This window comes from Solanum stenotomum, chromosome 4 (genome assembly GCF_019186545.1).
Source record: "Solanum stenotomum isolate F172 chromosome 4, ASM1918654v1, whole genome shotgun sequence".
Lineage (NCBI taxonomy): Eukaryota > Viridiplantae > Streptophyta > Magnoliopsida > Solanales > Solanaceae > Solanum > Solanum stenotomum.
The window spans coordinates 62,570,159-62,596,025 of NC_064285.1; the positions used below are offsets into that span (position 1 = coordinate 62,570,159).

General features: G+C 29.7%; 2 protein-coding genes across 3 annotated transcripts in view; both read right to left on the reverse strand.

The window, feature by feature from the left end:
- The window catches only part of LOC125862143 (uncharacterized), a 339,538-nt gene that overhangs the window by 85,273 nt on the left and 228,398 nt on the right, over nucleotides 1-25,867 (reverse strand). The gene's annotated exons all lie outside the window — the stretch shown is intronic.
- On the reverse strand, nucleotides 7,547-9,683 carry LOC125862145 (ethylene-responsive transcription factor WIN1-like). Its single transcript, XM_049542149.1, has 3 exons — nucleotides 9,480-9,683; nucleotides 8,687-8,918; nucleotides 7,547-8,098 (listed from the first exon to the last, which is right to left on the reverse strand). Exons 1-3 carry the CDS (start codon nucleotides 9,557-9,559, stop codon nucleotides 7,808-7,810), a joined length of 603 nt encoding a protein of 200 aa, XP_049398106.1. The 5' UTR covers nucleotides 9,560-9,683; the 3' UTR covers nucleotides 7,547-7,807.

Below are 25,867 nucleotides of genomic sequence, written 5' to 3' on the forward strand. Positions count from 1 at the left end.
ATCATAAAGTTCTTTTGACAATTTTTGTGTTGGAACTCATGATCATCAACTGGCAGCACCAAGAATGAAGAAAGCGAATGAAGAAGATGAGCTTTATTCGGACACAGGTTGAGGGCCTTATTCTGGAATAAACGTCTCTTGGGCCTAATATAAAGTATATAGTCAGAGTTGGTTACCTACTTCCTTTAAAAATTGACTTTCTAGTCCTTAGTTTACATGGATAAGTAAGCAACTCTTTGTACAGTTTTAGTTCAGTGAAAATAGAGAAAAATTTCCCAAATAATTCTTCTAAGATTTCTTTGAAATCTTTCATGGTATCAGAGCATTTTAGGGGAAATTCTTCATCTTCTCTCCTATTTTTTCTTCATTATACTGTTTCACTCAATTTCAGTGAGATGGCAATTGAGACAGTAGTTGACAAATCTTCCTCTTCAGCTGAGAAAACCACTGATGTAGTCAATTCCAGTCATCCATACTACTTGACTCCATCAGATTCGCCTGGAAACATTCTCATCAACATCATTTTCGATGGTTCTAATTATGGAAACTGGAAAAGAGGAGTTTTAATTTCTCTGTCAGTTAAGAATAAGCTTTGCTTTGTTGATGACAAAGCAATTGTTCCACAAGGAAACTCACCTCTTTTTGACCACTGGAGAAGGTGCAATGACATGGTCATTGCTTGGTTGTTGAATTCTCTTAGCAAGGAGATCTCAGAGAGTGTTATCTACTGCCTGACTGCTGTTGATCTGTGGAATGAGATCCAAGAGAGGTATGGACAACCTGATGGAGCAAAACTTTTTCAGTTACAAAGAGATCTCAACAGCATATCTCAAGGTACAAATGATGTTGCTAGTTACTTTAACAAACTATAGAAGCTATGGGACCAAATGAAGGTTTTGAACACATTCATGACTTGTGGTTGTGATTGTAAGTGTGGTGCTAAAACACACAACCATAAAATGAATGAACATATCAAATTGATGCAATTTCTAATGGGTTTGAATGAAATGTGTTTTATTTAAAAAAGATATATAAAAGGAAAAATGACTGAGTTTTCGAAAAACCGATTAAACTTATGGTTTAAGAGAAATCGGTTTTCCAAAAGGACAGAGTCGCCACTTAATTTTTTAGTAAAAATCAAGAAAAAAACTTAAGGGCTTCAAAAGATTTAAACAGATAAAATCAATTGAAAATAAAAGGGTTCGAAGTTCAATGTACATTCCGAGAATGTGTTAGGCACTCGGAATGCCCGCTAACTCGCGGTTGACCGACGATTTGACTAAAAATGATTTTAACTAATTTTAAAATTTTAACTTAAGTAAAAGAATTCATTTATTATTAACTAATCCTTTGAAAAGAAAAACTTTAACTAAGCAAAAGAACTTATTCACTTTAACTTATTTTTATTTTTTAAAAAAAAGAAATTTAACTAAGTAAATGAACTCATTTATTTTAACTTATTTATTTATTACTACCACTACTATTTTTATCATTTCTATTTATCTTAAGGGAGACAAGACTAAATGGGGTTTTTCTAAGGAGAAATAACTTAAGTGACGAGACAAATAATAGAATTAAGACCAAGTACGAAATCTACATATTTTAATTCAAATATATATATATATATATATATATATAATGAAATGGTTATCTTGGGAAATTTAATTAAATTGAACCATAAGATAATCAAGGTTAGTCAAATAATACAATATAAAATAATAAGAGGGGGAAAGAGAATAATTAGATTGGGCTTTGGCCCAAATCCAATTAAATTGGGCTTTCGGCCCACCTGTCCTAAGTCTAAATTTGGTCCAAATAATAGGTTTGGGCCCATTTAAACTTTCTTCTATTTTGCTGCATTTCAAATGGACTTTGGGCCCCTATTTTGCCTTTGGGAATTAGTATACATTCAACATATACCATTGTATACCATCTGTATACAACATCCGAAACATATATTTCATTTTCGGCCCTGTGTTAAATCTTCCAACTTCACCCTTTTCAACCTGTACACCTTAGTTTGTTGGGACTTGAATTTTTAAATACGACTCGAGGGAAATGCGATTTTGGGCCTCCATGGCCCATGGGAATGAAAAGAGGGGCACTAGAGCTCCATGAGCTCATTCAATATCACATGAAACAAGAAAAGGAAGAAAAAAGGATTAATATCCATACTAATAACTATAAAACTCATAAATAAGGCAAGATTATTCAATAAGAGGAATGCCACACTTGATGGCATGGCAACAACACATTTTGACAGTAATCTTTACACATATTCCACAGATGTTCATGTTCACAAATTAGAAGCTAGCCAATCAAACCTTCTCTTTTCCTCTTTTAAAGGCACAATTCCCAGGGGGATAAGCATAAACAAATTAAGATAATTAAGCAGAACAAATTCAAACAATTTAAATTGATTTTGCATATGCTTTCCGAGATAAAATGTGACACCAAACTAAAGGTGTTTAACTCGATCCCTAAAAAATGATAGGCCATGGATTGCTACAATAAACAGAGAGAAAGCCATATTGCTTAACACTTAAGGAGACATACTGAGAGGAGGAATAAATAAATAATAATAATAAAATAAAATAAAAATAAAAATTGAATGGACAACTACACATTCCTAACTCCACATGCTCCCCTATCAAAATGCTAAAACAATAGTTAAAAATAAAATAAAATAAAAAGCAAACATGCTAAGGTGGAAGTAAAGTACATATAGGTTCAAATCAAATAAAATTCAATTATGCAATAACGGCAAATAATTCGGCTACTATTTAAAGCATGAATATAAGAGCATATGTATAACTGGCTGTTTCAATACCAATTTAATCATATTGAACAGATATCAAGAAAATAAAAATAAATAAAAAATAAAAAAATAAGAAATACATATATGTGTATATATATTTATTTATATATAAAATACCAACAACTATACCAGATTAAAAGAAGCTTAAAAGGGAATATAGGCAATACAATGAGATCAAGCAATGATAGTGACCAACAGAGACACAAATTTCAGCACATCAAGTAAATATATAATAGGAAAAATAAAAAAGATTTAACTCCTCTCTTGAATTAATTAGCCGGCAACAACCTCAAGCAAACGCCAAAGTGACCACAAAGATAAAACTAATCAATCAAGAAAACATGTTTACTACTAGTAAACTAGCTACTGTTTTGGCACTAAGATAAAATCCCACAACAAAACATATACTACACTACCAATGAAGAAGAATAACTATGAGCAAGCTAGCAAATGATACCTACAGTCGATAAACAAAATCCTTAAATTCATTTTGCATTATGTGGAGCACCATTGTTGGACATTTTAGAGAAATAAAACTCTATTCTGACTTACTATGCTACATGATAAAAATAAAAAATAAAAAAAGTTCATCAAGCATCAAGATCAAATTGTTTCAGAAGCAAAAGGATAAAACAAGGTATTAGTAGCTAAGCAAATAGGAACATATATCACCATACTTTTGTCAAAAAAGGCTTAAGCTATATCTCTTAAATGGCTAACCAGATTTACAGTGCTCCAAAAGTTAATGCAAGATAAGAACAGCGATAGGCAACACAATCAGCTATAAATAAATAAATCGAAACAACTTGAATTCCTATCATTCAATTAACTCAACAGTTATCATACCAACACACTAAACCACCAAAATATGAACTGAAATTGGGGGTTACCTTTCGAGGTGCAGCAAACAGGACAACGAGCAGAGGACAATGATTTTTCCACCAACGACTTCGGAGAACTCCGAAGATTCTGGCAAAATTCCCAGCAACCAAAGAGAGACGCTAAGACGAATATACTTGGTATATGTTTTTGTATGACCTTTGAGACTTGCCACTTTTTATCTCTATCAACTTTTATATGTATTGATGAAAAGTGACCAAAAGTTCTTCACTAAAGAATCGCTTCAAATCTCTTATGTAGCAATTTTGGTTCTAAAAAAAAACAACACTCTTTTTGAGCCTCAATTTTCTAACCGAAAAAAAATAAAATCCCCCCCTTCGTTCTCAACTGAAAAAAAAAGAATATATAGAAGGAGATAAGGTTCGATTTTTGAGAGGGAAAGGGCTGAAAATCGGATCCAAAAGGCCAAAATTCAAAATTTCAAAACCTTTCCCCTTTCCGGCTAAACACCTTTTCTTTGAGGTTTTGGCTCATTCCGGAAGAGGAAAGTGAGACAGCCGCGTGCTTGCTGCCCGCTGTACGTTTTCTGGGCTGTTTCTGGTCGCGATTTGGGCTGCTGGAATCGCTGATGTTGCTGGCTTGCGTCTGGGTTTGTGGAGAAAAAGAAGAACGGTGCAGGGGTTATTTGGACTGTTGTAATCATTGTATTGTTTGGATTGCTTGGGCCGGGTAAAGGGGGAATTGGGCTGAGATGGTGTGCTGGACGTAGAGGGAAAAGGTTGGGCTTGCCAAAAATAAGGAAAATAGTTGGTTTACTGCTAAGGGCTGCTAGAAAAACTTAAAAAGGCCCAAATTTGGTCCTCTTAGGATTTAAAAATAAAAGTAAATAAGAGGCAAGATTTGGAATTAAGACTTGGCCAAATGAACTATAAAATTAGCCCACTTATTAACCAAATAGAGTTTAACTAATGAATTTGGCTAAAATTTAAATAAGACGAATTAATATAATTAACTAACGAGCTTCTTAGTTTCAACGAAATAAAATAATAAACTCAATTAAACTTAAATGACTCAAAATTAAAACCATAATTTAAACTAAACTAATTTAATAAAATACCTACTAAAATTAAAAATCTTTTTGAGATGATTTTCGAACATTCATAAAATATACTAATTAGACACATAATTATATAATAATTAACTTAATTATAAACTAATTAACTCAAAATATAAGCTATTAATTAATTTAAACTAAATAGCCAAATATTTAAATAAAACTAAAATCCTTTTGAGACAATTTTTGAACATTCATAAAATATATCAATTATATATATAGACATGTAAAATATAAGTATTGTCTAAAAGTTATAATAAGTGACATAATTTATTTAAAATAACTCGCAAACTATTTTTGAAACCAATTATTTTAGATCGCTTAAAATGAAAGAAGCTCGACGATTAATTTATATTGGGGACGGTCAAAATTGGGTGTCAACAATGCTGATGAGTCTGTCTATGATAGACGGCTTGAACGGAAAAAGTCAGAACGGATGTTGAATTCCTATAAGATGTAAGCAGTTGATTCTGAGAGGTCCGTTAGGTTTTGGTATCTTTCATGTGAACTTAATAACGTATTGAACCATATCTCGATACTTCTGTCTTTTATAAAAGAACATGTTGATACATCCATCTCAAACATGATACTTTAGTTATGGCTCTCTGATCTTAAGTTGCCCCAGATTGCTTCTTGGTGCAAATCGTAGAAAAGATTTTCTGCCAGGTGTTTTCAAAGCAAAAACTGGGCTTTGGGTGTCAGACTCCGAGTCCAATGTTTTTTTCTTGAATTTTTCTGCTAAGTTTCCTTTCTGATCTATATGTTCTTGTAGATTTTTCAGCTGCTCAGTCATTTCCACAACAGGGGATTCTAGGTTACCAGCATCTGGTTGGACCATCTAGTCATTTTTATCCTGAAATAAAGTAGAGCCATCACCAGGATATAAAAATTTCTCAAGAACTGTACTATTTTACAATTATTGCTTCTGTCTTCATCTTTCATTTCATTGTTCGAGTTAAAGAACGAGTAGTTGGTCTCCTAATAGCATACTCATGACTTTGTATATTTCCCCCTTTCTATTTAGAAGCATCCTCCTTTACCTGCTTGGATTTGTCAAACTTCAAAGTCCTTGTTTGGGTTAAGAAAGACCTTAAGGAACACTCTGTTGGCCCGACATCCACTCTATGTGATGTGTTGCACATCTCAACTACACCCTGTGCAATCGAAGGTTTCTCTACTTGAGTAATTGCCTCTAAAGTTGGTTCATGGTGGAGGGATTTAGTGGATATCCAAGGAGATGGCTGCTTCTCTGTGGGATCTCTTTGATTTCTAATAGCATAACTTGCTAATTCCTTCTTGTTTATGCCATTCGTAGAATTCCCCTCGCTTGAAGTTTTCTGAGCCATTGTTGTCCCATCGTCAACATATATCTCTTTGCTAAAAGTTTTTAACTGCTGCCAAGTGAGTCTGAACTTCAACTTACTTTACTTTTTGCGTTCTGCATTTTGAAACTGAATCTATTACAATTCCAAAGGACATCTTTCTAGATTGACTAGATTGGTGGTAATTGCTGCCAAAACTCACCCTTTGACATCAAGGGATAGGAGTCGATTGTTAGCGATGAGTTAGAATCTAAGCCTGTTGTTTCACTTTGACTTCAAGATATTGAAAATTTATTGTTTCACTTCCTATGGAGTTTCAGATAATTTGATCCTTTAACCTCTCTGAGATATAATTTACTGAAGTTAATTTTCCCATTTTATTTCTGTTTTTGTAACTATTATTTTTGTTTGCATTACCTGGAGTGTTCTCTCATCTTACGTATGGTATAATATCCCAAGGATTTGGAGCATTTAAGAAGCTAGGAGCTAAGATATATGAAGAGCTATGTGACTATGATGAAGACTTCTTGAACAATTGTGATTAAATTTATTTTTGGTTTCGTGAAAGTCATTCCAAGTACACATTTTGAAATATTGTTTTTCTAGTATCTGTAATATATGACAAGTTGATTTTTCATATTCATTGCAAAATCTGTATATTTGGATTATTATTTTTGAGTTATTTATTAGTTAATTTTGTGCTTGAAATCATCTGAATCGCATGGTAATGTATAATGTGACAGTCAGATATATACAAAATTAAATTGTAGCATATAAATATTTTTAAATAATATTTATAGCTTATATAACATTGCCACACTTTTTAATTGTGGACATAGAACGTTATTAGTGTTGCTTATTCATTTCAAATTGTGGCATGAAAATTATCCAACACAACACTTTACAAATGTTGCTTTAGAGGAGGTACCAAATGCTACGTTTTGCAAGTGTAGCCTATGATAGTAATGGCCACACTTGAAAAATGTTGTTTCAGGTCATAAAAACGTTACCATATGAGGCCCTACAAGCGTAGCCTTTGTAGCATAAAGGCCACACTTTTGAAGCGTAGCAACTAAAGCAACACTTGAAAAGTGTGGCCTTAGATCAAAGGTTACGCTGGTTTAGGCCACCCCCGAAAAGTGTTGCCTAAGGTCTTAAAGTGTGGCCTTAGGTCAAAGACAACACTTTTTGATAGTTTGGGCTACACTTTTTTGGGGTGGCTAAAGACCTAAAATGTTGTAGTGAGGGGAAATATTTGATTGAAATTAAGAGCAATACAATCCACACTACAAGCACCAATAAAATACAAAAAATAATACTAAGATAAATGATATACAATCAAGATATTTTATTTATCAAACTTCTTTTTAATTTTTTTTTTAGAAGATGACAATATTGTTGATTTACTTTGTCTACACAAAGGATATACAACTTTAGTAACTTGTTTCTTTCTATAAAAAAAATTAAAAATACGACTTACATAGGCCCTTTTCTAGCCCAAATTATTATTAGAAATCAAACTAATAACATAAAATTAATCACACATTACATGATAATTAAGCAAACATTAGACAATGTAAGTTATCTACTATAGAAATAGAAATTAGCTTTGAAATCCACCGTTAGATAATCCATCGTTAAATAGGATCAGCATCAACAGATTTTTATTGTTTAGCAACAGAAGTTGCCCATCGCGATTTTGTTTCCTTTTTATCATCTTTGAAGCAATTCTTCAATCATTTGCAAAGCAATTCTTTCTTCTTCATCCATTTCACTTCTAATACTTATACCTTCAACTATTTCACCACACTTATTCTTGGAATTATTATTATTATTATTTAATTCTCCTTCATGAACATTAATATTTTTGGGATTATTTTTCTTTTGAAGTTCAACTGTCATTACCCATTTTGAATCAGAAGAAGGGCCAGCACGTTTTTGCCAAACTCCTATGTGTGAATTTTCAATATCCAATCTTAAACAAGTGAGAGATGGTGATGGTACCTATATGATTAAAAAAAACAAAAATTAATTAATTTCACTAAAAATATCTTTATATGAAAATAATATGTTTGAAGTATATGGATCAGTAAGTGATTTTCCATGTAAAATTACCTCTTGAAAATGTTATCGATGAGCCAAATTCGTTTAGTAATTTTTTAGTAGTGACTATCATAAACCATGTGGAATAGATATTGACATTAAAGAGTTACTAATTATACAAAGTGGTCGATACTATTTTTTGAAACATACTAATTAGAAAGGAAATTAGTATGACACATCATTTGAAACAAAGGAATAATATATAATTTTCAATAAAAACTTTTTGAAACTTGTAATCAAAATATGCTATAATATTTGTGTGGCTACAAAGTCATGTGATTAAAGGTAGGATAAAAAATTTGAAGTTAAATTATTTCTAGAAATAGAAAGGTTATTATTCTTTTTAAAATATGCTAACAAGAAAATAGTGTCACAAAAAATGGACTAATCACTACTTTAAACACGTTTTTTCGATAGACATTTTCATGTAAATCCCTCCAGAATTTGGAGGTGTGGGGGTAGGGTGGGGGGTGGGGTGGGGGTGCTCACCTTGCTACATTTCCTCAACTTGGCATGAAGTATTTCAGATAAAGCTTTTGGTGATGAAAATGATGATGATGATTCTTGATCTTTAGCCTTTACATCTTTATTATTATCCAAATCTTGTGTTATTGGAAAATTAGTTTTTGCATTTCTTCCACTCATTAATATTGCTGCTTCATCATATGCTCTTGCTGCTTCTTCAGCGGTATCAAATGTCCCTAACCATACCCTTCTTTTCCTATAACACATATATATATCATAATTAGAAAAGAAAAAAAAACATACTTTGGGTTAAAATCAAGCTTGATTATTAATATTTATTCACTATAACAGTAAAGTAAAAAAAGTTATTTTCTATGATGTTAAAGTGACTAGATAAAAAAAACACAAATAACTGAAAGGTCTGACAAAGAGTTATAACGACCCTACAAAATAAAATTTTACGTCAGAAAATGACTTTTATCATATTCAAGTAACTGTTATGAGTGAATATACTATAAAAATGATCAATCGTCCGTCGGAAAAAGCATAGCACTCGATGAAGCTATTTTCAACGAAAATTGATTGATTTCTGGTAGTGTATACAAATAAATGGCTAATCTCCCATCCCATCCCCCAATACCAACATTGTAACATTGATAAGTTAAGTTAGATAAGAGCAAGGAAATTGAAAAAGAGAGATGTTGTATATCTTTATGAAAAATGTATTCATATAAGAGTGATCTTGCTGTCACGATTTACTGAGATTCATTCTGATTCGTTAATAAGAAAAATAGTATTCATGAAAGAATTAACTTACAACAAGGGGTGTCTAATTTCAGAAACCCAAGAACCCCAATGGCGTTGCCTCACACCTCTAAACTTCTTTGAATGTACCATTTGTTTTTAAAAAAAATTATAATTAAATTGATTGAAGAATTTTTGGTGAAGTAAAGAAGAAGAAGAAGAAAAAAGATATATAAATAAAATAACAAAAACTGTTGCTAATGAATTAATATGATATGATATGACTTTGTGCAAAACTACAAATGTCCACATAAATATATATAGCCAATTATTTTAAACCATACACGTTTATGTCGGTGAACTAATTTTGTACTAGAGCAATTAACAGCATCACCTAAAACCTATTGCAACATATATATACGGATATATGAATTTGAGATTTGAAGTTTATGATTTTTTATATCAAGTTAATATGTAATAATGAATGAAAATTCACATTTAAATATGTATATATGTTAGCGGCAAATAAATTTTGTGGCTAAACAATAATATTATCGCTAATCTTATTCAACATGAATCAAAAAGGATTATAAAAAAGTTACATTGGATACAAGCAATTTAGTGACATATTAACAATGAAATTTTTGTTTGATTTTTTTAATAAGTGTATATAGAGTTTTAGCAAAAACTTTTGAGTTCACATAAATAGTACATGTAGGTCAATCAAAGGCTAGCTAGATCCGCCCATGTATACAAGCTTTGCACTATTTTCTAGTGTTCTTAATTTGAATATATATGTTGATTATATCATTCGAATGCTTGTTTGATATGATGAAAGTTGTAAATAATAATATTTTTAGGGATATATAATAATATTTTTATGTCAAAGATATCTGGTTAAGCATATTTAATTTTCAAATAATTTAAATATATATTTTTAATTCTTTTAAGTAGGAAAGATATTACATCTAGACAATTTTAAAATTATATAATTATCGTCAAACATAAAATAACAAAATAAATTTATAGAACACATATTTTTAGGCAACTATAAGTTGCATATTATTTTAGCAAGTAATAATATGATCATCATCACTTAAATAGTTAATTTTTACAAATTAAAAGTAACCAAAAATATTCACTCTTTAGATCTTTCTAACTCTTCTAATATAGCCCTTGAGTAGGCTTTTGACATATACTAAATAAAAAATATATCTAGTACAATGTTTTGTTCTTTGACTAGCAATTACTATTTTCCAAAACTATTGATATAAGAGACGTATTTAACATTTGAAGTTTATGAATTCATGTAATGAATTTAAATTAAATATATAATAATAACTAAGTTTATTGTCAAAAAATTTGTATATATTTAATAAATATTTTATGAATATATAAAATTTCAGAAGCTATTGATACTAACAAAATTTTATGATAATTCATCACTAAATAAAATTAACAACAAATATTGTTATTTAATTACAAGATTTATCCATCATCAATTCCTATTTATAGCGGTGAGTACATTATCATTTATTCTCTTTTCGATTTTCTTTTCAGTTCATCGATTTCATAACAATATTTTCTATAGAAAATGACTTCCTAACTTCCAAGGACAAGTAAGTTGCATACTTTTAGCCAATAACAAGTAAGTCTCTATTTTCTTTCTTTGGTAAAAGTAAATGTACTTATGTATTTGTTCAAAAATATAGTTCAATTTTGAAAATTTGGTGACTACGAAAATAAATGCTAACAATGATAGATAATCACTTAATTAAAGTAATTACTTTTTTATAATTTACAAAAATAAAAGTAACAAAAAATAGCACTCTTCTAGTAATAGCCTTTTGACTAGGTTTTGACATACTATAAAAATAATTACTATATTTCTAGTTCAATATGTTTTGCTTTTTGACTAGCAATTAATGGTTAGAAAATGAGGCTCAAGATAACAAATAATGCAACTACCCATGACTTTTATGTGTTTGGTTATTGATGATTTATGCTTTTTATATAATAACTTCATTCGTTTCAAATTATCTGTCGTTTTTCGTTTTACGAAATTCAAATTATATGAAAGTTGATCAATAGTTTATTACGAACTTTTTAAAGTATATTGACGTGAGTAAAATTATAACTTCTATATATACAATACATTTTGTATAGTTTTTGAATGACTAAATTTTGATTTTTAAATCTATCCAATTTAAGCTTCGAATATTAACCAAAATTAACACTTAAAAAGGAAAAAAATATATTTATTTTGAGACGAAAAGATTGCTCAATTGATTTCAGACATATGTGAACCTATTTAATAAGTCGCAAATTTTAAAATAAAACTTTTGAAACATACAAATTTAAACCTATCATGTGATTTATATGACCAAAATTTTATGAATGTATAAAATCAAAATGAAAAGTTAAAATTAAACTGTTTCTAAATATAAAATGTCTCATTCTTTATGCGACAAATTTAAATAAATCACATAAAATGAAGTACTATCGGTAAAAGAGAAAAGAATAAGTACATAAAAAATGATTGGTTGGGGAAAAAAGTACATTTGAATATTAAATAGCTATTAAAGGGTAAATAAAAGGAGTATAACACTTGAGATAACAATTAATAATCTTAGAATTTGTACCAAAAGAAAAAGACAATATTGATTTATCAAGAATTTAAGACTTTTGGTACAACATTTATTTTCAACTATAAAGCTTCATATTCATAACATAGACTATATTATTAAGTTCATTAGAGGGAGTACATTTATGTAATAAAGAAAAAAAGAAGTGATATATATTACATTAATTAATTATTACAGACTGTGATAAAATTGTAAGTATATTTTTCTATCTTTAATTAGAGATTTTGGATTTAAATTCAAAGTATAAAATCATCTTTGATAGAGATTGCTTTATCTTATGATTGAACTTTTTGATGCTATTTCAAATTAGTCGAGCCTCAAAATAGATATATTTTCATTGAGTGTTATAGTGCAAAAATTTGGTGGTATTCAAAGTCTAACTCTATAAAAAAAAATTAGCAAGTTTTTTGTTTTTGTTTTAGGTAGTAAATTAGTTGAAACATTTCAATCAAATTAAAATGCATCTTTAGAAAAATTCACTAGGCTTTGTCACTTCATATATTAATGGAAGGGATAATTACACTTCTGGCCCTCAATTATGGATTAATTTTAACTTGATCTTCATAATATATTATGAAGCACATTTAACATTTAATTAACTAAAAGGTGTAGTTTTTGGTCCCTAGCTATATGTAGGAAGTATATGATATTTAGATTATTTTTAGAATTATATTATCCTCAAATATGGTGTAATAATAGAAATTTATAGTAATTGTTTAAGGTAATTATATAGATAATTGAATGATTAGCACTTAAGAAATCATTAAATTTGTGAAAATCCATACATAGAAGGATTTAGAATGCATAACGAAGGTGTAATATGTTTAACCAAAAATCACAAGGACCAAAATCACCCGATTAAAGTGTATAAGAACGAAGGAATATTAGCACTTTTAGCTCTTTAAATATCGATAAATTTTAATTTCAGTCCTTGTAATTTCCAATTAAGCAAATTTAACCTTCAATCAATTGATAGGTGCACTAACATTGATCGTTCAAACTACATGAATATTCGCTAATTCAATGAATTATTAAGTGCTATCATTCAATTATTGACGTAGTGTATTAAATTTGTATTGTTACTTCATTTTTTATACTGATATAATACAAAAAATTGCTAAATATAACATAATTCTTATATAAAGGGGTACAAAAGCACACGTTTTTTAATTAAATAAAAGTTAAATGAGCTTAGAAAAATATTACAAGGACCAAAACCAGATTTATTTATAGATTGTTTTACATTTAGATATGGGAATTAATCATCTCCAAAGGACAGGGAGGTAATTAACTTAAAAGGTTTGATTTTTGAGTACTTATCGTACAATTAAGTGTGTTTAATTTATTAATTACATCCCATGTGGTGTCTTTAAATTCTACAATAATAACATGCTTTTTAGTTTTTGTCCAATTTTTATTTAATTTCTTCATTAATTGCATCACCAAAATGTGGCATCCTAGTATGTTGTTTCGTGGCTAAAATTTGTCCTAAATAATGTTTCAACATTAAAAAAAATAAAATAATTAAACAGTTCGATGTACAATATTTTATATCAATAAAATTCGGAGAAAAATAACACTTTGAAAACTATGACGTAGACGATCTACCCTTCTATGTTAAGTAAGATGGAAATAGTGGCGGATCCAGAATTTTATGGTCATGGGTGCTCCCTTGACTACCGTCACAAAATATATGTAAATAAATTTATGACTTGTCATAAAATAGACAATCAAATTAAAACACAATAGCAAAAAATATTATTACAATAAATATTATTTTGAATAACGGAAATTTTTTTTTTTTTTTTACAAAAAAAATTAGGAAAAAATAGCAAAAGCGAAACAGAGAAAGAGTAAAACGAACAATCAACACAAAGGAGTGAAAAATAAAAGGTCTAAATGAAATAAATAAGTCAGAATAGAAGAGTTGGTCTTCAAAATAATTTTAAAAAATTGCTTAGAGAGGGAATCGAACCCAAGACGAAGATGCAACAAACAACCTTAAATCCCAACAAATGACCACTAAACCATTTGACAGCTTGTGTACTGGGTGCTCATGGTAAAAGTTTATATCTTTCTTTCGAATTTTTATATAAATATATATAGTTCGATACGAAATTAATGAGTGCTCAAGCACCCGAAATGTCCAATGTGGGTCCGCCCCTGGATGGAAACATAAATAATAATGGACCATACTTTAAATTAGCCTTGCATTTCTCTTTGCCATTGATAAATGGGAATCCTCTTTTTTGTTTATAAGAAAGAGATATATAAATGAAGTTGTTATATCTACTAGTTGATTCATTAATTAATTTTTCTTTAAAAAAAGTGGAAATGGAACATTTTTTTTTTCTGTATTCCAAAAAAGACATGTTTTTGTCGATAATGAAAAAGGATCAAATTTGCTTTTAGAGTTTAGACTATTCGAAAATACTTAATTTGTCATCGTTAAACTTTGAGTCTAATATTATTTCTATTGGTCTTTTTTTTTTTTTTTTTTTCTCTTAACGACTAATGAAACTCCAATATGATGGTAATTGTTTTAAATTATGATAAAAAAAAATTAGGAGTACATGCATATGAATTTCATATTAGAAAAAGAGAAAAAAAAAGAGTCAAAACATACGTTAATATGGTAATTCACTTTTGTATTTGTTGTGACATAACTCAAGAGACCGATCGATCCATGAGGTTTGCTAGGACTGAACAATAATGATGCAAATCTTAGTGAGGGGTGTTGGGTCTCTATGAGGGTGTATATGTGATGTCCATGATTAAAAAAGGGTTGATCATGACAGATCAAAGAGAGTGACTAATATACTTAGTTTTTCGACTAGTAAAATTTTTAAAGAATGAACAAATATGAAATATTAAGCAAATTCTATATAGCAAAGGAACAGAAAAATAAGCATAATATATATACACACTATTTTGATTTTAATATAACATAACGTTGAAGATAAATCAGTAAGATCTATTGGATCAAAACGGATAATTTACGTAACATAACTCCTAAAAGACAAACTTCTGACACACAAATAATTAAACTAAACATAGAAAAGACATGGCTTCATTTCATTTTATTAATGGTAGGCCAAAGATGACATCTTTTTCCAACTTTTTTCTACTTATTATATATTCTTGCTTTTTTTAAAAAAAATAAAAAATAAAATAAGAAATAAATTTTATAGGTGTGATTTAGTTCTAGGACCACAAATTCAGTACACAAAGTTGATGGAACTAATTGTAGTAAAAATGTCAAAATTTCTCTTGTATGGTTGGATATTGTTTAATTTCGCCTGACATTCTTGGTTCATTCATATTTTTATTGTTAGTATAACAATTTGATTTTATCCAATATTCAGCTTTTGATTCGTTCATACTCTTATCGTTAGTAAAACAATCTAATATTTACCCTTTTTGTTAAGGGAACTTCAATTTGTAACGGATAAAATCAATGTATCTATTTTTTTTTTTTGAGATAGAAAAGTTCAATTTTAATTTAGTAGTTCTAAACTTTTGACTATAGTAAAATTACTACTATTATTTATTAATTGGAGCTCCATTAGGGGATCAGTGACAAAAATGAGACCATTGACTAGTTACTTTTCAGTTTTTCAGTTTCGAGAGTCGAACTATTTAAATTTTAATCAACATATTTTGATGCATTTTTTCCACCATATAAATATGAGGAAGAAATGTGGTTTATAGTATTTTTCAAGTAGTTTTTTAAATATCTAAATTTTAATTTTAAAATATAAAATTAATCTGTTCAAAATTATCTTACAAAATTTAGTTACATTAACTTTCAAGAAGCAAAATGTGAAAACTGTTTTGAAATGACATAAGTATTATGTATATCAAAAACTTTAAATAACATATCTAATATAATTTTACAAGTTCAAAGGGAACTTCAAATAGTATAGAGTCACATTTGACTTTCTTACTATAGTTGCCACTCTACTTATGTTAAGTAGTTGCAATATAGTACAAATCTTTAATCCTTATAAAAAATTAATCAAGAGGATATTTTTAGGGCGGGGTAATGATTTTAGTTGTTATTTGACCAATTAAATTGTCACTTCAAAATAATATGTAAATTTGAATATGAAATTTTTAGTTTTTAATAATAAAATTAATATATTTTTGGAAACCACATAAAAGTATTATCAGTCATAATAATAGATACTTAATTTTTTTTTATTTATATCTCAAAATTCAAAAAAATACCATATAAATCGAGACAAACATAATTTTTCAAAGAAATAAATGAATATATATAATACCTTAGGCAAATTTTACATTGTAAAGGAATAGAAAAATAAACATAGTACATACTCACAGTTTTGATCTTTGATATAATAGAATATGAGAAATAAATTTGCAAGGTATACTAGGTCTTAATTAAGATTGTTTTACTATTTACAGAAAAGACATGGTTGCATCTCATTTTAATGGTCGGTCAAAGATGTCATACTATTCGAAATTGTTCAATTTTGCCTAACGTTTGGCCTTTAATTAGTTCATTTATACTGTTGTCAATAGCAAACAATCTACTATATCTTTGGCCTTGAAATTAAATATCAAAATTTCTCTCGTACTACTAAAAATTGTTCAGTTTTGCCTAACGCTTGACTTTTAGTTCATTCATAGTACTCCTGTCAATAACAAACAATCTAGTATATCTTTGGCTTTAAAATGTTAAGATTTCTCTCGTACTACTAGAAATTGTTCACTTTTATCCAATATTTAGCTTTTGATTCATTCATATACTTGTCAGTAACAAATAATCTAGTATATCTTTGATCTTAAAATGTCAAAATTTCTCTCGTACTACTAGAAATTGTTCAATTTTGCCCAATGTTTATCTTTTGATTCATTGATATACTTGTCAATGTATAGCAAATAATCTAATATATCTTTGGCCTTAAAATATAAAAATATTTCTCGTACTACAAGAAATTGTTCCATCTTACCCAACGTTTAGCTTTTGATTCATCCATCACCATACTCTTGCCAATAGTAAATTATCTAGTATATCTTTGTCCTTATCATTAACAAATTATCTCATATTTATCCTTGCCATTAGCCAAGTTATAATGTGTAATAGGTGGATTATCATGTGTCTGAATTATTCGAAAAAATGTCCAATTTTATCTCTCGAATCAAACGACTGAATTTATGTTTTTAATTTATTTTCTACTATGATAATTCCATGTATGATATAAGTTTTAATAATATTAATATCGTCACGCCTACAGTGAATTGCAACGTGACCTACATCTAGTACCTACCAACTTGGCACTGAGCAAATTATTGTAGCATGACAATTGACAAATTAATATTCACTCCCTTGTCTCAATTTATATGTAGCACATAATTAAAATTTAAGAGTCAATTTTATTTTAATATATCAATTTCTTTATATAGCAACAATAACAACAACATATCGTGTAAAATTTCACAAGTGGAGTCTAAGGAGGATAGGATGTACGCAAACTTTATCACTATTTTAGAGATAGAAAAATTGTTTCATATAATATGGGATAGTCCAAAGCAATATACGGGAAGAAATAACTAAAATGAAGTAATTAGTTATGATAAAATATCATAGACAACCTAACAAATCATTCTAAACAATACTCATTACAAAGAAAACAATATGAAATGTAAAAGAAACCACATATAATAATCGAACTCAAAGGATACAAACAATTACAAGAGTAATGCTATGATTAATTTTAATATGGCTCACATTTGAAAATTTGAATCGTGAACTTTCAACTGAACCATATAAATTAGAACAAAAAAGGTATCACATATATTTTTTTTGTCATATTAAGAAAATAAATATACTTTGTATAACGTCACATCAAGAGCAGACCGTTGAGGGAGCTACAAGTCAAATCAATATTCATTAATTTTGGACTTTATAATTGATTAATTAATTATTATGTTTATTGTACGTGAAAGTTAGATGATGAAGGGCAAATCAAAGGCCATTTACATGCATGTAATTATTATTAAAGAGGAAAAGACTGGTTACATTAATTTCTTGTGATGAATTACAACTTTTTCATTTATATTACGTACATATAGTTCCTTTAGCCGCCAACCAAACACTCTTTTCCGATAAAAAAACATATTTGAATTATTATTTCTTCGCAAGTTTCATATTTTAATCATCAGTAGTTCATTTTTTTTCTTCACGTGAGCAATAGTCATCTAGTAGGTAATTAAAACACATATAAACTTTATATCAATTATTCCGTTTTCCTATTTGATTGATAGTGATAATTCAAATAGAAAAATAAACAACTGATAGTTGATGTGTATTTTAGTATGAATGATGATATTTCACGTAGGAAAAAGTGTAATGACTGTGGCAAAGTGATTTTTTTTATTTAATTAAAAAACATAGATTGAAATTTACATACAAACTAGCAATATTAAAATTATTAGTTCTTAATTGTAGTAGATTCCTAAGTATTTTAAACCAATTGGCATTGCGTATGAATTATAAATTAGATGACAAATGAAGATTTAATACAACTTATAACAAGCGCAATCAAATATGCTTGATGAAGTTGAAGATACTAGGCCCAGTGAAATTTCACAAATGGGTCGGAAGATGGTAGAGTGTACGCATATCATACTCTTACATCATGGAGCTGGTAAGAGACTATTTTTGAAGGACCCTCGACTCGAGTATAACATATTAGAATAATGAAAAAAGGAAAATGGCAGTGGAGAAACAAAGGAACTAATTATAAGGGAACAAGTAGCAACCACAAAATAATGCGATAACCTAAATACAGTCAACAAGAAGTGATGGTGGAATCAAAAGCAAAACACTATAAGAAAACGGCTAAATTCCTCAAAAATCAAGACAACACTCCATACCTACTAACCTTAACCCTAATACGCCATTTCCACAACCTCTCATCTAATGTCATATGTTTGGTAATCTGGAGTTACATCGTGTCCTATCTATCACTGTTGACACCCAATTTTGGACCTCCACAATATAGAGTAATCATTGAACTTCTTCAATTTTGAACGATTTGAAATAATTATGAAAATTTCAAAAAATAACAATAATAGTTTGCAGGTTATTTTAAATAGTTTGTCATTTTTATAATTTTTAAATAATATATATGTTTTAAATAATTATGTATATAATTAGTATATTTTATGAATATTCGAAAATTGTCTCAAAAGATTTTAGTTTTAGTTAAATATTTTGTCAATTAGTTTGGTTTGAGTAATAGTTTATATTTTTAAATTAATTAGTTTATAATTAAGTTAATTATTTTATTTCGTTAAGATTAAGAAGCTCAATAATTAATTAATTAATAGTAATTTGTTTTATTTAATCTTTAGTCGGATTCACTATTTGAGTCAAATTGAGTAAATTTTAAAGTCAAGTGGACTAAGTTTGCAATTGATTTGGTCATTTTTCTTTCTAATTCAAGTATAGCCAGCCACTTTTTGGATCAATTTTCAAGAGAAATTTGGCCCAACAGCCCAATTCAACAAATAACCCTGGCCCAATTTACCCTATCAGTCAGCCCACTCTTAACAGACACATTTCAGCCCATATTTACAACAGCAATATATACCAAAAGAGACGCGACCCCAACCTTGCTTCTTCTTCCTTGGAAACGCGACCAGAAAATTGCGAAATCCAGAAACTTCAGCAAACCCAGAACCCGAAAATCGCTCAGACCCGAAAATTGCTTCTTCTTCTTTGTTCTCGCTTGCCTCTGCTCTGCTTGTCGGAGTTCTCGGAGTCGTATTCCGGTGGTGAAGTCGTCCCCAGCTCATCTCGCTGCCTCCGAAAAGGTAATTTTGTTTTGATCTTTAACTCGTTTTAGCCGGCGTTTGTTTGTAACCTGAAGTGTACTGTTACCTCTTGTCTTCTCTTCTTATTTGGTTTGCTATTGATACTTAGTGATCAGTCATTTTGGCTCGAGTTGGTTTATTGTACCTGTTGAAGAGTAGAATATGTCTTTATGTGCGGTTCATGCCTTGGATTAATAGTTTGATTTCCCCTTTCTGTTTTAATGTCCAGTAGCTCGTTTCCTTATCGTTCTTCATTCTCGTTTAGCTTGATACCTGTTAGGATGATTGAAATATCATATTTGATGTTAGTTCGATCACCATGTCTACATTCTCTGTATTCCGAGTGTGATGCTTGGTAATTTTAAATCTTCGTTGCAAGTTTATTGAAAGTTTTAACTTTGAGCGTCTTTAAAACTTTCGAATGGATTAATGGGTCTGCTGGTCTTAGCTATATGAATGTTGCTTTGGTATGTCTTTTTTCTGTTCTTTACTGCCTTAGAGGTTTTCGAAAATGTAGCTGGTTACTCATTCGGTCTTCAGCATGTTGGTATTTGTTATTGTTATTTTTTTTCCTTTCCAAAATAGGGGAAGAATCTTAAACTAGCTAGTATGAAAGTTGTTTGTCGTTTTATCTATCTTTTGTTAATGTAGTCACTCTTTTTTCTCCATTTTTTGAATTTCTGAACTGTCTTGCTGTCCGGCATGCCTTGTTTGAATTGAGTCCATGCCCCTTATCTTGTTTATTTTTTTTAGTCGAAATTGCTTGCTGCCATATGATCTGTTTTCTTCACTTGGGTTGTGTTTAAGTTTCGTGATTCTACTTAGTTTGGTCTTAATATGGTGTCTCATTGAAATGGTGATTCATAGATTTATCTTTAAATGTTTGATTACCATATTTGAGTCGTTGAGACTATGTTTGTTTAAATGATATTATTAGTTTCCTACTTGATCATTTCTACCTGCCCTTTCTATGTTCCTAACTCTAATTGAGAGTAGTGCTTGTGTATTCATGGTCTAAGCTTACTGTTTCTCTGATTCAAGTTTCAAAAGAAAATTAAGTTTTTGGTCGTTTGTGCGAGTCTTGCAATTTAAAATATTGCTCATTGTTTATTGTACTGATGAAGTGTTGCTTAATGCTACAATTTCCTAGTTATACATAAGCTCTTTTCACTGTCTTTAGTATCTATTCATTTCACTTCTCCAATTAGCCAATTAAAGGTGTGAAAGCAAAGTGATGGCTTTTCTAACTTAAATAATTTATTATTTTTTTACTTAATTGATGTATCTGCTAGCTATTTCATTAATTTTCTTAAGCAAAGGCTAATGCATTATATACTCTGTTTGACATGAACCCCATCTGAGTCCATTGTGGACACTCTCCATCCCCGTCGCATTTCGAGAGAGCCTTATCTCAAACCCTTTCCTTTTTGAGTTAGCCAGCCATAGAATCCAAGTACTGACCCAGGTGGACAGAAAATCAGACTTGGGCCCAAAACACTCTCTCTCTTTTAGTTGTTCTATATTCATTCATTTTTTTTTATTATTATTTTCGCTTATGTGTTAGTCAATTTTAAAGTTTTTTCCTAATTTAAATTCCCCAAAGATAACCATTTTGAATTAACTACTTAAAACTGATAAATATTTTTTACTTGACTTTCAAGAACAATTTGCAAAATGTTTTACTTAAGTAATATTTTTAATATTCCCTTTCCCCTTTAAGTTAACTCTTTTAATTTTTTTTTGAAATAGTTTACTTCTTAATTAGTTAAGCATTGCTTATTTTAAAAATTATTTAGCCAAATAGTTAATTATTGGATAACCGCAAGTTAGCGGATGTTTTAGGTGCCTTTAAATCCTTCCTAAAACATTAATATGAACCCCGAACCCCCTTTAAAGATTTTCATTAGATTTTTTGTTTTTAATCTTTTGAAAAAATAGTTTTCTTAATTTTTTTAAAAAAATTAAGTGGTGACTCTTAAAACCCGTCGTTTTCTTTTTTTAAATATAAAACAATCACCTCTTTTGAATACTTTTTCCGCCTACCTCTGCCTCTCCTTGTACCCACTATATTCAGCCTCTCGTATCTAAGAATAATGAAGGACTGACCCAGCCCGCGATCCTCTTAGGATTAGATTGGACTGATCATTTTAAGGCCCATTCAATTAGTGGGCCGGCCTACCCCAACTCATTAAACTCTAAAGGCCCATGTGGATAGAGATGGGCCAGGCGAATATCACCAGCTCTAATCCCTTAAAACCTCCGGTTACAGAGGATTTAAGGTTTCCGACGAGTTTCCCGGCGAGATTTGTTGAGATTGTGTCCAGATTCCGACGGTATTTTCTCCGTCTCTGTTGTATTTGTGCTGGAGGATCTACTTTGTTATCCGAAAATCTGCTTGCCCAGGTTCACTCTTTATACTTCATATCAAATAGTTCCTCTGTTTCAATTTGTTTGTTTGATTTTGATTTGGCTCGGAGTTTAAGAAAATTCAATTTGTTTGTTTGGTTTTGACTTAACACGGAGTCGAAGCAGTTAAAAAAGAGTACTTTTTTGATTACTATAGTCTTAAACTAAAGATAGATAGATAATATGGATTGGAATGGCCTTTAATCTGCTATAATTTGAACATGAGACCTCGTGATTCTCAATCCACTTTATTGAATATTCGGGAACACCGTTGGGTGCAAATGTTTAGATTAATTTAGTTGGATAATAATCATGATCTCCACGAGGTAGTGGTAAGGTCTGCGTACACTCTATCCTCCCAAACCTCACTTGGTGGGATTTCATTGGGTATGTTGTTGATAATAATCATGTCTTTTAATGTCTGGATCCCCATTTGAAGGCCACTTGAATAATAGTAGTTGTTGTTTGATATTGGTAGGGAAATATTTTACTAAAACTCCTTGGAGAGTCCTTTAGGCATGGATAATTCGCGTGCAAACCTGCTGGAGGAAGCGGTTGGCATTAGCAAAGGCGGGCGAGTGGTGGTGGTGGAGGATTGTGTTGAGACAAGCGGTGCCTTCGTGCTCCATCATTTCCTTAAGCGCTCTCTCTATCCTGACACTTCTGATGTTGTCATTTTCATCGCCTTTGCCCACCCTTTCTCTCACTATGAACGCATCCTTCGAAAGATGGTCAGCTCTCCCTCACTCCATTTATTGTATGACATAATACTTACCTACCCCCCTGGCGTTCACCAAGTACTGGCTTTTATAAGATTTATCCTGTTAATCAATATGTATTCTTACCTCTATTTATCAATTAGGTATAGTAAGTTAACTTACTTNACTCTCTTCTTCCTTTCTTTGTCATTTCACATAATATATATATATATAGTCGTTGCTTTTCTTTCTTCCACTTAATTTTTCACCTTATTTTGTTAGAGCTTAATTTTTCATGTTTCAGATCTGACCTAGCTATCATCTTTGGAAGAAAATTATTCTAGATAATAATTATGACCATATCTAACTATTATGTTGTTTACCTCATTTTGCTCCAATATTACTTTTTGGTTCCTTTACACTAGATCTTCTAGGTACAGAAGAAAAAGAATATCATTGTCTTTTTAGAACTGTCAGGGATAGTAGCATTAGTGTTGCATTTGGATCGAAGACGTCATCATATGTGATAATATTGATAGATAGAGAATGAATATTTGGAAGACAATAGATTTTATCACTATGTATGGATTAGAATGAAATAAAGATATGTACTCTTTATACACTAATAATTTTTATTTTTTATTTTTTATTCTAATTGATGTAGATGAAGGATACATATCTCTCGAAGGTGTTTGGAAATGTTCCAAAAATTTAAATTTTGGTTTTATTTCATGTAAATTGGTTCCTTTGTAAGTGATTTTTATATTTATTCTTAAAATTTTCTTTTTATGTTTTCAAATTGGATATAGGATCTACGTGTAAAGTGCGTAATGAGAGATTATTGAGGATAAGTTATATCGACATATTCATACCATTACATGTTATATTATCTTAATTAGCTTCACATTTCTTGCTTGATGGCAAATACAACATTCCACTGTTATGATTAAAAAAAAAAACATTCCACTATTATAAATTTTATTTAATGAATATGATGTAAATGATAAAGTTAATATTGTTAATTTCAATATTTTCTATATAATAATTCAATAATATGGGATAAACGTGCAACGCACGTTCCTAAGGACTAGTATTATTATAAGTGGGAAGCTCCTAACTTCAAAGTTAGATTACCATTTTGCCTTTTTTAGATTTTTTTTTTTTTTTGGAATTTAAGTAAAAAGAAGTCCAAAGGTCAGAACTTTTTAATAAAGAACCATGTCTTCTCTAAGAATTCAATGACTATATTGATATATAACTATACTTCTTCCATAAGAGATAACCCACGTAAGGTTTTTTTTTTTTAATTTTCAAAAATGAAAGATTTGTTCTTTAATATTGATCAACTTTTGCATTTGTTTATTATCAATATCATAAAATTGAAAGAATTTTTTATATTATGTATATTGCTCGCTGTTTTCTCTTGTTTTTTTGGTCTTCTTCGTGAACATCTGGTTATATTCTTTTCTTGTATTCAGATTATTTGGAATAATATTATGCCCACTTAACTTTGAAGCACCATGTGATTATTTTCTTTTATTTGAAATTTGAAAGGATTGTTTGAACTGAAGCAAAGCATAAGCTTCCGTGGGAGAGCAAAGATGATGAACAGAGGATGAAGAAAAGCTTCGACCTAGAAAGACAAAAAAGACAAATGAATAAAAGAAAAAGAGACACTCCATCTTTCTTTTTCGTATCAAGCAAATAATAGAATGTTGTTACAAAATCAATCATCTATATTTATATATTAGTTAATGAGTTAGTTCCATCAATATTAATGTTGAAGATTGCACCATGTGTAACACACTAAAAAAGAATTTTTCATGATAGTGATGGATTTACGCGTATCCTCTGCCGTTTCCCATCTTGTTCTCCATGAGACTTATTAAATAATAAAGAAGGTCAAACTAGAAATGTGAACTTGAGACAAATATCTCCTACATAAAATTTTCCTATCCACATATAAAGAGGACCAAATTTTCTGTCATAAAGACAGAACCATGTGTAACACATAACAAAGAAAGGTACTATCTTATAGTTGTTCACATACTAACTTCCATTACCGAAAACTAGGAAACCAATTTAAAGGTGTTTGGAATACCTTTATTTAAAAGGTATAATACATAAATGTGCCCTTTAACTTGGCCTCATTTTACGTTTATGTCCTCCAACTTTGGGTATGCACAAATAGGCACTTCAACTTGTATAAAGTTGAACAACTAGACACATGAGTCCTACATGACACAATACACATAAGACACCACGTAGGATAAAAAATGACATGTAGGATGCCATGTAGGACATGTGTGTCTATTTGTTCAACTTGTGCACACCTAAAGTTGAAGGGCATAAATGTGATTTGAAGCCAAGTTAAAGGGTATATTTATGTATTATGCCTATTTAAAATCATAGTACGAAAATGATCAAGCACCTAAAAGAAATCCTCAAAATGCAGTCACTGGTGGATCAAAATATTTTAACTAACAATACTTTAAAAGGAGTCCTTATAAATTAAATACTATTTTGAAAAATGAATAAAATTTATTCATCACTTATTTATTCTTTTTATTTGAAAAGGTAAAACAATTCGAATGCTTGAATGTCAAATTAATTTTACTCTTAATTATGTTCATCCGGGCTAAGACCTTGAACTAAATGGTTAGCCCAATATCTAGAGTATAACAATAATAATAAGGGTAAATTTTAGTAATCACATAGTTTTAATATGAAATTACAATTTATCCCTTTTTAGTTTGTAATTGCATTAATTCCTTAAAAAGTAACACAAACCGGATACATAATATACATTAAAGAGTATCTCGGATACATTATAACATAAATCGGATACATAATATGTAGTTCAGATA